We start from the raw sequence: 15549 nt of genomic DNA on the forward strand, positions 1-15549 counted from the left end.
ATAGGTGAGGCCAGCCAGCACGTCTAGCCTCATGCTCATTTTGCTCAGCCTACCATAACTTTGCCATGTCCTTAAAAATTCAGTGAAGACACTGTTTTTGCATCACTTGTGTTTAGGAGCCACATACAGTTCCCATCTTAGCAACTCTGTGGTTCTGTCAGGTGGGTACCATTTTCTACCCCACCCCCATTCAGGGACACTGTCTTCAGTGATGCTGATTGTTGTACATGCTGCGTGACACTTGTAGGGGTGGGCTGAGTGTACCCAGCCTTTCCCCACTTTGGGACATTTAGGGGTTTTGTGGCTTTAGGTAGCTCTGTAGCAACCCAAGTTCTTTCTGCTCCAGGGTTTCTGAACGTGGCTGCGGCCGAGCCTGTGGCTGGATCATAGTGTCCACAGGCGAGGGCGTGCTCAGGGTTTTGCCTCCTTCCAGGCTCGGACCCCGTCCCCTGGGAAGTCATAGTCTCCCAGCTTATGAGCAGGGGATGGCTCTGTCACCTGATTTCTAACCCTGGACTCCTGTGGTTCCAGGTGGAACTTTTGGAACCCTCTGTCTGTAAAGCACACCTGTGTCCCAAGTGAGGGGCAGGGCTGGCCCTGGGGTCCAGGTGTTCTGAGTGTGCCATGGGATGTGGAGGGGACATGGGGTTCTGGGCAGCCAAAGCTCCCGGGACACTGGCTCCAGCTCTTCCTGGGCCCGTGGCCAGCTGACTGCTGCGTCTGTTGCTTCCGGGCACAGGTACTCCCGAGTTCATGGCGCCCGAGATGTACGAGGAGCACTACGATGAGTCCGTGGACGTCTATGCCTTTGGGATGTGCATGCTGGAGATGGCCACCTCGGAGTACCCCTACTCGGAGTGCCAGAACGCGGCCCAGATCTACCGCAAGGTCACCTGTGTGAGTCCACGTGGCCCCTTGGTTAATTAATAAGGACACAGAGGCCTTGGGCCGTGCCCTGGGCTGGGCTCCATGTGGCTCTGTAAAGCCATCCTGGCAGCTGTGTAAGGAGCTTGGCCATTTTGCAGAGGGGGAAACTCAGGAGATTGGCCATTTTACAGAGGGGGAAACTGAGGCTTAGTAGCAGGGTGGTTATTCAAGGTCTCCTACCTGAAGGGATGGTGGTGCATGGGGTGCTGTAGGCAGTGCTTACCCATGGAGGCTGTCGCTCTCACAGCAGGGATGGTGGGGAGACTGAGGCTCAGAGAGGCTGGAGCTTCACCATAGCCCCCTGCCTGGAGGCGTGCCTAGGCCACCCATCCCCAGTGCTCACACTCTGGGCCGCCCATGGCTGCCTGCTTTCCTATCTTCTTCATTTTGAAACAATGGTTTGATTTCTTTTTCAGCTAAACCAGTCACCCCTACACCAAGTGTGTCTCTAGGCAGTCGTCAGCGCCAGGCAGCTGGGAACGTTAATCCCTGTTTTGCTGTCGCTGTGATTTTTTTCTTTAATCGGACGGCTTCAGCTGCATAAACAGATCTGTCTTGTCCTCCCTCTGTGGTGGCCCCACTGGGTGGAGGGAATGCAAACAGAATATCTGGAAACGGAATGGCCAGGCCAAGGCTTTCTGTGCCTGTTTTCTGCACCATCCGTCTTGTTGTGAAGCCCAGGGGCCTGCAGAGCTGTCCCTGACATGCGGCGTCTGCACTGAGGGCCCAGGCTGCCCTGATCCCTGCAGTCCCTGCTGTCTCCACATGCCACCTGACTGGGTGGGGCCACGCTGCCCCTCAGTGCTGCTCTGCGGGGCCATGGCTGCTTCTGCAGGTGCACCAGGGGCTGTGGTCCTCAGCAGCTGCACAGCCTCACTCTGACCCATCCCTCCATCCCGAGCCCTCCTTGCAGATTACCTGCATTTCTGTCCCTTGGTTGTTGTAAATCATCGGTCACTTGGTTGTTCTGAGCCCCTCCTGTGTGCCTCTGAGGAAGTGGGAGGGCAGACAGAGTCCTTGACTCACCTGTGGGCCTGGGTCAGAAACTTCACAGACAGGCGCACAGTTTTCCATGGGTACTGGAAGGAGTGTCAGGACCTGCTGGCTGTGTGCAGCGGCCCTCCAGGGAGGCAGGGATGGTCTGCAGCAGGAGGAAGTGGGGCGCTCCAGAGATTAAGAGCTCCATTTGCCAGGCCTTGGGGTGCTGTTGTGGGATGGGAGGGCCCCTGGGTTCACTGTGGAGTGTGGATGGTGGTCTGTCCCGAAGCTGTCCCAGGGGCTGGTGGTGTTCCTCGACCCTGGGGGTGTACACTACTGGGCAGAGCCCTTAGGTTCTTCACTCCTGTGTCTGCCCCAGGCTGGGGGCTCCAGCACCCAGGGCAGGTGGGCGTGCCCCCACCCTCCTCCCTGACCTTGGGAAAATTTATGCTTTATGTTATCTATATTAAGAGTCAGGTGAAGCTTTTGAAGGCTAAATCGTGTTGAAGGAGAAAGAATGTGATAGTTGGTACCCTCATTGTGTTTAAAATTTTTTAAAATTAGTTGCTCATACACCGTCTTACTCTACTTCCAACACAAAACAACCTAGCAGATTGCAAGCAGCACCTGGCCCCGCCCTGCTGCTTCTGAGTCCGGTTGCAGGGCTGCCCTCTGCTCCCTTCATGCACAGCCATCAGCTGGGCGAAGAGCCACTGTCCCTCAGGCTGCCACCTGCACCCCCCCGCAACAAAGCCGCATGGCCTGGCCCTTGGCCAGCAGCAGTGACCACAAATAGTGCTCCTGCACCCTCAAGGAGGAGGTGTGGGGAGGAAGCCCAGGTGTGGTTAGAAAGGCCCGGCTCTGTAGGAGGCGTCCCATCCACCGCATCATGGCGCTGCCTCTGCTAGCCTCCTGGCACAGGGGCCCTCGTGGCCCTACTTGGGAGGCTCAGTGAAGCTCTGATCAACACCTTTCCAGAGACTGACTGCTGCATTTGAGGTGTTAACCCCAGTATCAAATTCTGCAGCTGAGGTGGAGGTGTGCAGTGTGTTGTAGCCGGGGTGATGATGGTTTTGACAGAAGTAGGGTGACCCAAGAAGGTTCTGAATGGTAGGAGACCAGGCTCCTGGCTTCAAGCAGTGGGGAGGGGAGATTTGGAAGGGAATTGCAGCGGTTTCACAGAATTCTTCAATTTATTCCCAGCTCGGGTTTATCTCACTTCATCTATGGGCGTAGAGTTTCCATCAAAGTTGTGAAATTTTCAGCCATTATTTCTTCAAGTCTTTTTTTATGTCCCCTTATCTTTTTTGGGATTCCAGTTTTATGAATATCATGTGCATATGTGACCTTGGTAGCATTTCAGATTCTGAAATGAGCAGAATAGAGCCTCAGTGACCATCTTTCTCTGCTGCACCACATCTTCAGGTTCACTCGTCTTTTTTCTGCAGTGTGTAATCTGCTGTCAGTCTGCTGCGGTGAAGTGTTCAATTCAGATGGGCTTTTCATCTGGAGTTCTATTTGGTTCTGTTTTTATCTCTCATTTTTTATGTTCATTTTCCTTTACTACTTGTATGTATCTGTAAAGAGTTTTAACCTACTTGCCTACAAGTTGCAGCCCCTCTCATTTGTAGGTCTCTTTCTGTTGGCTGGCTTTTCTGCAGGGTCGTGGGTCACATTTTCTTGCATCTCAGCATTTCTAGTAATTTTTGATTGGATGCTGTACATTGTACACATCCTGACCTGTGTGAACTCTGCGAATTGCCCTGCCTGCAGCTCCCTGTGGTTCTTCACCTGGCCCTGTGGCATTGACAATGCACATGTGGTTTTGTGGTCTGGTCCTCAGCAAAGACTGGAGGGGACCCAGGTGCAGATACTTGGGGCTCTTTTTTTTTTGCTGTATGTTCTCTTCTTTCTGGAACTCTGCCTGTGGCCTCCTCAGCCTTCCTGAACTCAGCTCTACCCCTCAACTCAGTGGGGCCACAGGGCTCTGCTGGTTTACGGTGCCTTGTCTGGGAATTGCTCTGGGCAGTGACCTGGGGCCATGGGGGATTGTGTCCCTTTCTCCCAGAGCCTGCATTTGGCGCTGCCCTGTCATCCGTTTCACATATTTTGCCCAGTTTTCTAGTAGTTTGTGCAGGTTAAGTCCAATGCCCGTGTCCTGGCGTGGCTGGGAGTGGGAGTTCCTCCCACTGTGGTGGAGGCCTCGCCTTCCGGCAGCCGATCGGGTCAGGTAACTCTGCTTTCTCCCTGTCAGGGTATCAAGCCGGCCAGCTTTGAGAAAGTGCATGATCCTGAAATCAAGGAGATTATTGGGGAGTGTATCTGCAAAAACAAGGAGGAAAGGTGAGTTCCCCTGAAGGGTTGGGTTCTGGGGTCCATCTCCAGCTGAACTCATTCCAGCTGGCATTGAGAGCTGTGTTCTTGATGAGGGGACTTCAAGACAGGCAGGCTCAGGCCAGGGTGTCTGGGGCACGTTAGCAGGGGCTGGTGAGCATGTCGGCCCTGAGTGCGTGTGGGTGACACCAGGCCAGGAGGCCAGGCCCTCACGTCCTTGTTGGCCATCTGGGAACCCTCTCCTTGTCTTTGGGGACAGCCCCCTCCTTGGCTTTGAGGACAGTCCTGTCCTTGGCTGACTGCTCCTCCAGGACCCAGCCTGTAGAGTCTGAGCACCTGGGGCTTCTCTCCAGCCCCTCTGCTCCTCTCTGCATGACTCCCATGCCTTGAAGAACATCCGCACGCCAGTGGCTGTAGGTGTGGGCCTCCATGTGGAGCCCTGACGTGTATTTCATGGACTGGGTTGTTTGGCCCTTCTCAAAAATAGCAGTCCTGGAACCACTCCACAAAGCCAGCTCCCCACCTCCAAGCAGGGCCTGTCCTTCCCTGTTGGTCAGGTGGAAGGCTGGGGGTGCTTCCTCAGCCTTCCCTCCCCCTAACACTGGAGTATACCCACCATCTGACGTGACACCCCTCAGCAGTAAGCAGGGACGGATTGTGGATACTCGAAACTACACAGGTGACTCTGGAGCACACACAGAGGAAGCCAGGCCCCAAAGAGTGCGTGCTGTGTGGTTCCATTTATAGGGTAAAGGAGGTTATAGGTTAGTGGTTAGGGAGGCTTCTTTGGGTGGCCAAGCCCTGCAGAGCCCCGAAGTGGTCACCATGGCAACACCCTGTGGCCCGCCCTCCCGGATCCCTGCAAAGAGCCTTCGAGGCTGGGTCTGGCTGGGCACCCCCTAGTTCTGCAGGTCCTCACTCTCCTCCAGCTCACCCTCTGCCCTGTTCTCTGTCATCTGGCCAGCATCCTGAAGGAAGCCCCCTTGAAAAGGTCACTGCTTCATGGCACTGGGCACAGGGAGCTCAGAGCGTGGGGGGCTCCGCTTCTGTGTCCATTTTAGACCTACCCAGGACTAAACACTAAAATGTTTCAGTTGTGTCTTCTGACAATTGAAAGCTGGCTAGCACATCCACAGGGGCTGTATTTGCATAATGGGAGGCCTAATGTATTTCCAAATCCTCTTTTGTATCATTGAATCTTTTATGAGCATTTTTTTTTTTTATAATGAGGGGGAATAAAGGAAGTCTTAAAACACTATGTGTTAATAGTAAGACTGGATTCACTGAAATTTTTTCTTTACCCCTGGGAGTGCTGAGACATGAGGCCTGGCCTCAGGCTCCTGCAGGTGTGCCTGTCCTTGTCCTGGTGCGCGTGGACACAGGAGCCTGGGCATGGAGGCCCTGGCGCCTGTGCCCCTGCCTGTCAGCTGCTCTCCCTCCAGGTACGAGATCAAAGACCTGCTGAGCCACGCCTTCTTCGCAGAGGACACAGGCGTGAGGGTGGAGCTCGCGGAGGAGGACCACGGCAGGAAGTCCACCATCGCCCTGAGGCTCTGGGTGGAAGACCCCAAGAAACTGAAGGGAAAGCCCAAGGACAATGGAGCCATAGAGTTCACCTTCGACCTGGAGAAGGAGACGCCGGATGAGGTGGCCCAAGAGATGGTAAGCAGGACTCAGATGGGGTGTGGTGGGTGCAGGTGTTGGCAGCTCGTGGCTTCCAAGGATGAGAACAAAAGTGGGCTGAGGGGGCTTGCTCCGGAGGGGACTGCAAGGCCAGTGGGTGTGGCAGTGCCATCCAGGCAGGTGTGGGCAGCTGAGGTCTCACAGCCTGGCCACGTCTGCCTAGGGTCTGCACAGGGGTGGCCTAAGTGGGAGTCCCCTCAAAAACACAGCACCCAGGGGATTAGCAGCTCCGAGCCAGTGCAGTGTGGGAATTCAGGGTGGGTGTGCAGAGAGCAACCCAGGACCTCTGACTTGTCAGAAAGGCCTCGCTTGCTTTGCCGGACTCTTGCTGACTTTGTGTCAGTGTGGTGGCTTTGGGTTTGGGATCTTCGCCTTTCCTTTTGTTTGGGAGCACTGTTACATTGGGTTTCTGGGACCTGGGACTTCTCCACCTAGAAAGGCGGGTCGGGGGTACCTTTCCGCCTCTTCTCTTCCTCCTGCTCCTCTCATCATCTTAAGCTCTGTGGATGAGGAGTGGGTTGGGGCTGGCAGCAGAAGTGCCCCTTTGTGCTGGGGTGTCATCGAGGCCTCATTGGAGGGGGCGCTGAGCCGACTGGAATGAGAGGCAGAAGAGACAGGGCCACAGGCACAGGCAGAAAGGAGTGGGAGTGGTCCAGGTGCAGTGGTAGGAGGAGAGGCCACGCTGACGATGCCAGGGGGTCAGTGATGGAATGGTAATTGTGTGGGATGTGGGGACAGGTGCAGCAGGTGGGACAGATCTAGATTATTCTGACTTGATTCTCAGGTCTGTGCCATCCAGTAAAATCGCCACTGCCCACATGTGCTATTAAAATATAAATTAATTAAAATTTAAAATCCACTTTCTCAGTCCTACTGGCCACATTTCAAGTGCTCGGTGCCAAGTGTGGTTAGTGGTTCTAGTCTTGAACAATGCAGGACGTTTCTGGCCTGGAATGTTCTGTGGGGCACTGCTGCCCTGGGCCGGGGGCTGTTAGAAGTTCTTGGACAAGCAGACTTTGGTCACACCCCTACAGGGATAGGGCATGTTTGCTGGGCATTGGGCAGTGGACGCCAGAGAGGGACAGTGGTGGGAACCTGGCCTGGGAGGGCCCCAGGGCCAACACTGCCGCCTGAGAACCCTAGTGCAGGGCCTAGAGACAGAGACGTCTTTGTTGTTAGTTACAAAACATGAACAAACGTTGACATTAAGTCAGACAACTTGATACGAAGGACAGGAATGTCTGCACCGGAACAGGTGAAAACAAAGTCACAAAGGGGAAGACCAGTGGGAACGAGAGGCTAGGAAGAAGGCAGTTAGTATTGCATGGTAAGAAAGTTGCGCATTTGCAGTGAACACCCGAGCAGAAATAAATCCGGTGTGCTCATGATAGAGAGCCTCGGCTCATGTGTCCTGACCACAAAGGTGCTCGCCGTTTTTTCTTTCTTTTGAATAAGCTTTTTACTGAATACATCACGTCTGTTGAAAATGTCCATCAGTCACCAGTTCCAGGCTGATGATTTTTCCCAAGCTTCACTTCTCCAGGCCGGGCTGGGTCTCAACAAAGAGAAGTGGATCACACCTGGATGGGGGTTGCAGAGAGGTGGGAGGGGCGGCTGCTCTGGAAGGTTCCTGCGGAGGTCTGACTCGGGTGTGGAAACTGAGGCTTGGTGATACCATGGAAGGTGCTTGGGCCCTTGGAGCCAGGAATGCTGGGGTGCCAGTGAGCTGCGTGTGTGTCACAGACTCTGCTCCTCCTGGCAGCTCCTTGTCCATGGGGGCTCTGGTATGTGGTACATGAGGGATTCAGTGGGCCACATGGTGTAGGTTACCCTGTGAGGTCAGTGCAGGGAGCAGCAGTCTCTCAGCTGGACTTCCTGCAGCCGTGACCCCTGAGGAAGGAAGCAGGTGGAACTGGACTGCTCCTGGGGCTGCCTGTGTGGCTGAGGACTTTGGGCTACTTGAGCTAAGGTCCTGCTGGGGTCTTGGCACGCTTCCTGCTGCTCCTAGCCTCACCACAGCTGTAGGATGGGGTGCTCCTGGTGTGGACCTGAGTGCAGGGCCTCAGTGACTGGGACTTGGACTGGAGGAGACACCTCCTCAGGCTGCCAGTGCCTCGGGCCAGGGCTCTGCCTTCCCCTGCACAGTGGCCCATGTCCTGGGCTGTGATAGCACAGTAAGGATGGCTACAGCTCCCACTGTGGGGTGGCGCCCAGGCTGGCTTCTCTGTGGGGCTCCTGCAAGCTGGCTGCACTATCACCCCAGATGCTGCAAAGTGGCCACCTGTCCCATTCTCATCTGGCTTGTCTCTGCTCACATCCCTGACCCAGACACAGAAGCCTCTGCTATGAGCAGATCTAATGGGGTTGATGAGCTCTGTGCTTCCTGGAGGATCTTTCATTGCTCTCCATGACCATGTGGTGCACAGAGGTACATTTTTTCAAATTGAATTGCTACAAGTTTGCTGTGAATTACATTCGGATAATTACCAGCACATCTGTCCTGTGACTTCAGGTGCACCATTTCTCTGCTGATGTAATACAGCTGTCCGTTCACACATTCATTGCAAATAGCAAGTGCCGAGTGAGATGCTGCATAGGCTATGTACAGCGTGTAAGCTGAGGATTGGGATGGTGGCTGCAGGCCAAGAACATCTTTCTGGAGGCACCTGGCTGGCTGCTCAGTGGGATGGCTGAGGTTTTGAGAGGACAGAAGATGGCCTCGAGGGAGGATGAGGATGACCTGTGGGAGTCTCACGCACAAATGAGGATGAGGAAGGTCCTGGGGCAGCTGTGCTGGCTCTGACCTTGCAGGGAGTTACCTCTGTCCCGGTGCTGAGGTCTGGGCCAAGGGCAAGGATAGGAGGACATTTGGATGACCTGGTTTTGATGTGGTGACAGCCTCAGGAAGGGCAGGAGAATGAGGCGCTCTTGTTCCTTCCATGAATGTGGTTATGCTTGGTCAGTGCTGGGGGGAGAGGGTACGAGGGACCGGGGAGCTGTGTCAGGAGGCCAAGTGCTACAGCGACGGCTGAGCGGCAGAGGGGACATCAGAGCCCACTCAGCACTGATTCCAACATGGGTGGTGCAGCCTGGGGAGGGGCCCAGGATTCTACAAGAGCAGTGTTGCTGCCTCCACCAGACCTCGTGGCCTCCTTGCCTGTCTTGGGTTTTGTCCTAAGGTGGCAAAGCCCAGAACCTGCCCTGGGCCTTGTCTAGCTGCTCTGAAGACAGGCAAGCAGGAGGAGCCTCCCAAGACTGCCACTCCTCCCTGCTTTTCATCCACACGGAGACTCGGCCTCCCTGCCCCCTCCCTCCTGCAGAGTCATTGTGGATGCAGCTGTCCCTTCAACCTACAGCCTCCTGTGCCCGTCACCACACAAGTCCCCGTCCCTGGCAGTTGGCTGAACTCTGCGGCTGTGTTCCTGCATCAGTTCACAGCAGAGGCCCCTTGGCCTGAGCACCTTCACCCCGGCTTCTGCATCTTTTACATTTTTTTCATTGTGAGACACATCACCCGTGAAATAGAGCATCCAAGAAGAAGGGACATGACCTGTGCTCAGCTAAAGCACAACAATAAACAGCACCCGCCCCGCTCTGCTAAGAACAGGGAAGGCAGGACCTCAAGAGCCGCCTGACAGCAGCTGGAAGCAACATGCTCCTACCTTGGGGCTCACTCCCCGGGAACAGCTTGTGTGCCCCGGCAGGTTGATGCTGGGTCCCTATGGGGCCTTTCCAGGTTCTAACCTCACACTCCTCCTTCCCGCCCGCTTCAGACACCAGAGTCCGTCACTGGCCTCCCTGGGGTCCTGACACCAGCCCTGCCATGGACCCTAGACTGGAGGGGCCTCACCGTGATGCAGTGAAAACAGCTTGATGTTGGTGTATCTGCTGAGGCTAGAGAGACACTAGCACCTGGCTCTGAGGCTGCTCTTCTTCCTAAAATCTGAGATTAGGCCGGGTTCAGTCACTCATGCCTGTCATCCCAGCACTTTGGGAGGCCAAGGCAGGAGGATTGCTTGAGCTTAGGAGGCCTTTGCTGTGAGCTGTATCCCGCTGCATGATTTCCAGCCTGGGCGGCAGAGTGAGACCCTGTCTCAAACAAACGAAAGTCCCTGAGATTAGCAGATGTTAGGTCTTAGAGATGTTCTGGAATCCAGATGAGACCTCTTTCTGGAAGGACCCCGAGGGTGGGAGAGAATGCAGATGTGGCAGAGCTCTCCTTCCCCTGAAGTCACCTCTCAGCAAGTTCCACACGGCAGATGGAAGGGGCCAGATGGAGCTCCCCAGAGAGAGACAGAGGAAATAGCGGGCTCTGTGGGGCCTGGGCCAGCTTCGATCTGGAAGGGACTCTGGGAGTCGACCCCCAAGGGGATTCCCAGCCAGCCCTCCCCTCCACCTTCATACTCTCCTGATAATGCAATGCACCTGTGTGGCACTCACCACGGCTAAATGTTTTCCTGTTTGGGAAAAAAAATAGAAGAAACACTTTAGAGAGGAAGGCTGGGGGTGATGATGAAGACAGTCTCAAGGGAAAATGGGCTGCGGGCTGTGGTGCCAGCAGCAAATAGTAATGGCAGCAGGAGGACGTGGCCTTGGCAGCCTCTGGTCACATATCTGGGCCGAGGTGGGCAAGGGTGGGACCACGCCCTGGATATGACCCCGAGGCTACGTGGAGCCTTAGGAATGGCCTCACCCACATGCTCACTAGGAGCAGAGGCCCGGGCCAAGCAGGTCTGGCTGGCTGTGCATACCTGCGCCTGGGTGCCAGTGACAAGGACACCTGCCTCGGCCTCCCTGTGAGATCCCCTAGGGTTGGAGCCCGTTCTCTGAGGCTCCCTAGAAAAAAAGTCTGCTCTGGACTCTCAGCCAGAAGGGAACCTGGTGCCTGGTTTCTCCTCCTTCCCAGCTGGGCTGCCCTGCTGCTGAGTGGCCTTGGGGCTGGTTTGGGGCCAGCGGCAACCCTGAGTGTAGATGGGTCCCACTGACTGAGCCGTAAGCTTCTGTCCCACCTCACTGGTCCCCCTCCGCCGCCCCACTCATGTCTCTTCTGAATCAGGGGAGACTGACCAGGGCTGTTTCTGTTAGGGAACATCATTCTGTGGAAAAAAATTGTCTTTTGAAACAAAGACTTTTGAATAATCACAAACTTACTGAAAAATTGCAAGGACACTACAAAGAACCATTTATTTTCCACGAACCATTTGAGACTAAGTGGCTGACCTGATTCCCCTGAAGCCCTGAATACTTTCATGTCTGCTTCCTGAAACTAGGGCACTTTCTTGCATCCGGAAATACCGTCAATCCTCAGGCCCATCCTCCTATCCTCGGGCCACTCAGGTCCCCAGTTGTCCCAGTGACACCATCACAAGTCCTCTGGGCCCCTTTCCTCGCCTGACTTCCATGACCTGTCCCTCGGGACGGGCTCAGGTGGCCCTCTGTGGGTGGGTCACAGTCAGGTCTTGCATCTCCACAGGAATCTCATGGAAGGGGCTGAGTTTGCATGTATTTCCCCGGGGTGCACAGCTTCACCCGCCAGTTAGGCAGATGCTGGCTCTGAGCTTGGTGCAGGGCACCTGTGGCTTCTCTAAGTTGAGCTCCTCTCACCTTTCGCAACTGTACATGTCTCATGGAGAATGTTTGGACACTGTAAATATCTTGTTTGTCACCAATCTTCTCACTTATTTCTTTACCTCTCTGTGGCCTCATGGTTTTCTGTTTTACTCAATGGGTCCTGCTCCACAGATGAACTGTCCCATTGCTGCCTAGTGAGTCACTTGAAATGCCCTGGTTCCAGCCTTAGAGGTCAGGGATCAGGTGCCTTGGCTCAGGGCCCTAGTGAGATGGGATCAGGTGTTGGCCTGGGCTGCAGTCTCAGACCCTGCCTCAGAACTCAGTTCCCTGCCAGGAGGGCCTCTGCATAGGGTCATTTGTGACATGGCTTCCCCTAGAGCAGATGATCCACAGGAAAGAGAGGCAAAGAGACTGGGTGAGGGAGCCACAGAGGAGAAACGGAGGGAGAGATGGGGATAGAGAGGCCACACCTACCTGCCGCCCCCCACCTGATAGCAGCAGTGACACCTCACCCCTCCTGCCACCCCCATATGCAAAATGCATGTCAGAGTCTGTGGACATGTCCTTCAAACCATCATTGTGTCACTGTTCATTTTGATGCTCAAAGTGCCCCAGATTTGCCAGCGGGAGGCCCTCAGCACTGGCTCCCGTGCCGTTTTGCACATCCCTGTCACTCTGAGCACGTCCTCACTGTCAAGCTCATCCTGTCCTTCTCCTGCCCAGCCTTGAGCTGCCGCCTCTTAGAGCCACGCTGCATTCCTGTCCTGGCCGAGCTCTGCATGCTCCTTGCTGTGGGTGTTGTTGCTCCCAGGCCCTCCTGGTGAACTCAGTTCACAAGTACACGTGTGTCTGTGCATTTACACCGCGAAGGTGTCGCGAGCCTGCCTGTGCAGTCTGTCTGTGTTTATTCACGTCTGTTGTGCGCTTCACACCAACAGCTCCAATTCCCACCTGGCAAAAAGGTTCCTGTTGAAAATTTCTGCCTCTCCACACCTGAGGAGCCTGGCGTCCACTATCCCTAATATATTTTCTTGTTTGGTCACTTTTGTGGGGTCGCCGGCCTCCATTGGTGCTGTCACCACCTCCCCTCCCCGATAGCTATGACTCCCTCTGTGCCTGGCACTGCCCCGAAGCCAGGGTGCCCTCTTGCACAGGCACCTCCGCCCTACTGCGGAGGCCTGGCTGGTCCAGCCTGACCTAGCGCCTTTAGGACTGAGGTGCTCAGGAAGGGAGGGGAAGTGCGGGTGGATCTGGAATCTTTGTTCTCCCATGTTTTCATGTGTTTGTGGTCACTGCAACTGCAGCCTAGCAAGAGCAGCCCCTTCAAAAGGGATCTCTTTTATCAGAAGAAAGAAGGTAGTTATTCCATGAATATTCTTGGCGAGCTCATGATGTTTCCTGGAGACCTTCGGGCTCTCTTACAAATGCTCTCAAGGCTGTGCTTGGTAAATCAGTTTTAAAATTTGCCAGGCATCAGTGCATACCTTACTGGTCCCTAATTACAAAACGCATGTCCTTCCTCCATCTGCAACTCGGGTGTGGCCCCGTTCCCCATCTTTGGGCAGCCCCAGACTCAGAGATGTTTCAGGAAAATGCTAGCTCCAAAGCTCCTTGTCACCACTTCTGAGCATGGAGACAATCAGGAGCCCCTTCCTGTCTGCCACCAGCCCCGGGGGCGCCGGGAGCTCAGGGAGCCCTCGGGTCTGGTTGAGGGGCTGGTCTGCTTTGCTCTTGCTGTGGACTCTGCAGGAGGCAGGTCAAGCCTGCGTGGTGGTGGTCTTTCTTTGCCTTGCCTGGCAAACCTCTGCCATGCCATCTCTGAGCTGTCCCCACGGATTTTACACTCAGTGGCAGTGGGATGGCGAGCGTGTCCTGCGTGGATGAGCCAGTGATGGGAAAGCACTTTAGGTAAGGGGTGTGGGCCGGTGAGGGCTGATCCCCAGCGATGCTGACAACATGACTGCCTTTACAGATTGAGTCTGGATTCTTCCACGAGAGTGACGTCAAGATCGTGGCCAAGTCCATCCGTGACCGCGTGGCCTTGATCCAGTGGCGGCGGGAGAGGATCTGGCCTGCGCTGCAGCCCAAGGAGCAGCAGGATGTGGGCAGCCCGGACAAGGCCAGGGGTCCGCCGGTGCCCCTGCAGGTCCAGGTGACCTACCATGCACAGGCTGGGCAGCCCGGGCCACCAGAGCCCGAGGAGCCGGAGGCCGACCAGCACCTCCTGCCACCTACGTTGCCGACCAGCGCCACCTCCCTGGCCTGTGAGTGCTCAGGGGTGGGGTGGCCATGGGCACCCCTCCCACCTACCCTGCAAAAACCAGCTATTGGGCAAAGAAAAATGAAGTCCTCTCCCTTTATTGGAATGCTTTGTGAGGAAGGGGGTCAGCATAGCATCCCCTCAGAGGAGACATCGTGTAGCTCTGGGCTGTCCTCACATAGCGTGGGTGATTGCTTTAGCTGTAGGTAGTTTCTAGGAGTCCTGGCTGGGCGCCTATGCCCCGTGACAGGCTCGCCTTCTGCCAGCACCTTTGGTGCCAGGGCATGTCGGGAACTTCATAAGAGAGCAACTTCCAGGGTGGTGGGGCCAGCAGACCCAAGCACTGGGATGTGCAGGGCCTGATTCTGTGACCAGCCTGGGCCCTGTCCCCCCAGCCCACCATGCAGCGTGTGGACCCTAGGTATGGGTGAGCCTTGTTTCAGTGAAGGGATTGGGGCTTTCTCAGCATTTCCCGGTGATCTGTAACCAGGAGATTAAGGCTCAGTGAAGTTCATGTTCTCAGGACAGATGGGGACAAATGGGCCCTGAGCCAGCAGGGTCTGGTGGAGCCAGTTCAGTCCCACTCTGTGCTATGGATCTGTGGACTTAGGGCAGGTTCCTTAACCTGTCTGAGAATGACAGTTCTGGCCCTTTGGGGGGAATGTGAAGGCCAGGTGAGGTGGCGGCAGTGGCTGCTTGGTGGGACATCTGTCCTAGGAACAGAGTGTGCTGCTTGCTGGCTTGGCTTGTGGTGTTGCCGTGGGGACCTCCCATCCCCCGTAGTATCTCCCTTCTAAGGCAGAACCTTTGGGACCTTTTGTGCATTTTCAGTAGGGTGTTACTGATGAATTGGCAGGAATCACTTTAGATCAGGTTTCATCTAAGACCATTTAGGGAAAACCTAGTATCTTCTGCACATACAGGCAGAAAAGTTCCTGTCTGTGCCCTCAACATCCTAAGAATTCAGCAGTGAGCTGAGGACTGAGGAACATGGCATTGTTCATTCTGTGAATATGCATGGGATAGAATGACAGAGCCAAGGGACCTGCCAGGGCCAATATTTCAGATCATTCATGTGCAAAGACTGAAATAGTCTGTTTAATTTATTTAATATGCACATCCTTCATTTATCATTGAAATGGCTAGTTCTTTAAAGTAGGCTATTTAAATTCAAACAAGCAGTCATCATGTCGAGATGGTTTGCCTACTATTTATGTCACTCAAACCTGCGCAGATTTGCTTTGGAGAATAAAATTGGTACATTATTGCTCCATTTTCTGATACATCTAAAAAATTAAAGAGCACAGACTTTTTATAAGAAGAAATTCTTCACATCTGACACAGCACTACGCACTTTTAAATCGTAATTGTGGGTTAAACAATTCCTAGGATGGGAGTTTAAAAATCTCCTTTTTTCAAACTTTGAAAAGACATAGTTTGAGGATATTTCTATATGTTTAGCTTGTGGTCAGATAATATAATTCAGGTTTGATCCACTGTGGGAAAATCAGATGGAGACATTGACTGACTGATGATTGCAATTCAGTTGTGGGTGTTCTCTCTGCAGACAGGCCCACTTCCAGACCAACTGAGGATTCTGTGTGCTTTGTGCAGAGGCCATGGCCATGCTTCTCAAAAACACTTTTTTTGTTGTTTTTTTTGAGACGGAGTCTTGCTCTGTTGCCCAGGCTGGAGTGCAGTGGCGCGATCTCGGCTCACTGCAAGCTCCGCCTACCAGGTTCATGCCATTCTCCTGCCTCAGCCCCCTGAGTAGCTGGGATTACAGGCACCTGCTA

The 15549-nt window shown here is 54.5% G+C and overlaps 1 protein-coding gene across 38 annotated transcripts in view; it reads left to right on the plus strand.

The window, feature by feature from the left end:
• The window catches only part of WNK2 (WNK lysine deficient protein kinase 2), a 137517-nt gene that overhangs the window by 50681 nt on the left and 71287 nt on the right, over positions 1 to 15549 (plus strand). For all 38 annotated transcript variants that reach the window (XM_031014450.3, XM_055349916.2, XM_055349926.2 and 35 more), the window contains exons 5-8: positions 740 to 897; positions 4160 to 4248; positions 5682 to 5901; positions 13466 to 13757. In XM_031014450.3, coding sequence (XP_030870310.3) covers positions 740 to 897; positions 4160 to 4248; positions 5682 to 5901; positions 13466 to 13757 — 759 coding nt within the window. The remainder of the gene's footprint in view (positions 1 to 739; positions 898 to 4159; positions 4249 to 5681; positions 5902 to 13465; positions 13758 to 15549) is intronic.

Source organism: Gorilla gorilla, chromosome 13 (genome assembly GCF_029281585.2).
Source record: "Gorilla gorilla gorilla isolate KB3781 chromosome 13, NHGRI_mGorGor1-v2.1_pri, whole genome shotgun sequence".
NCBI lineage: Eukaryota > Metazoa > Chordata > Mammalia > Primates > Hominidae > Gorilla > Gorilla gorilla.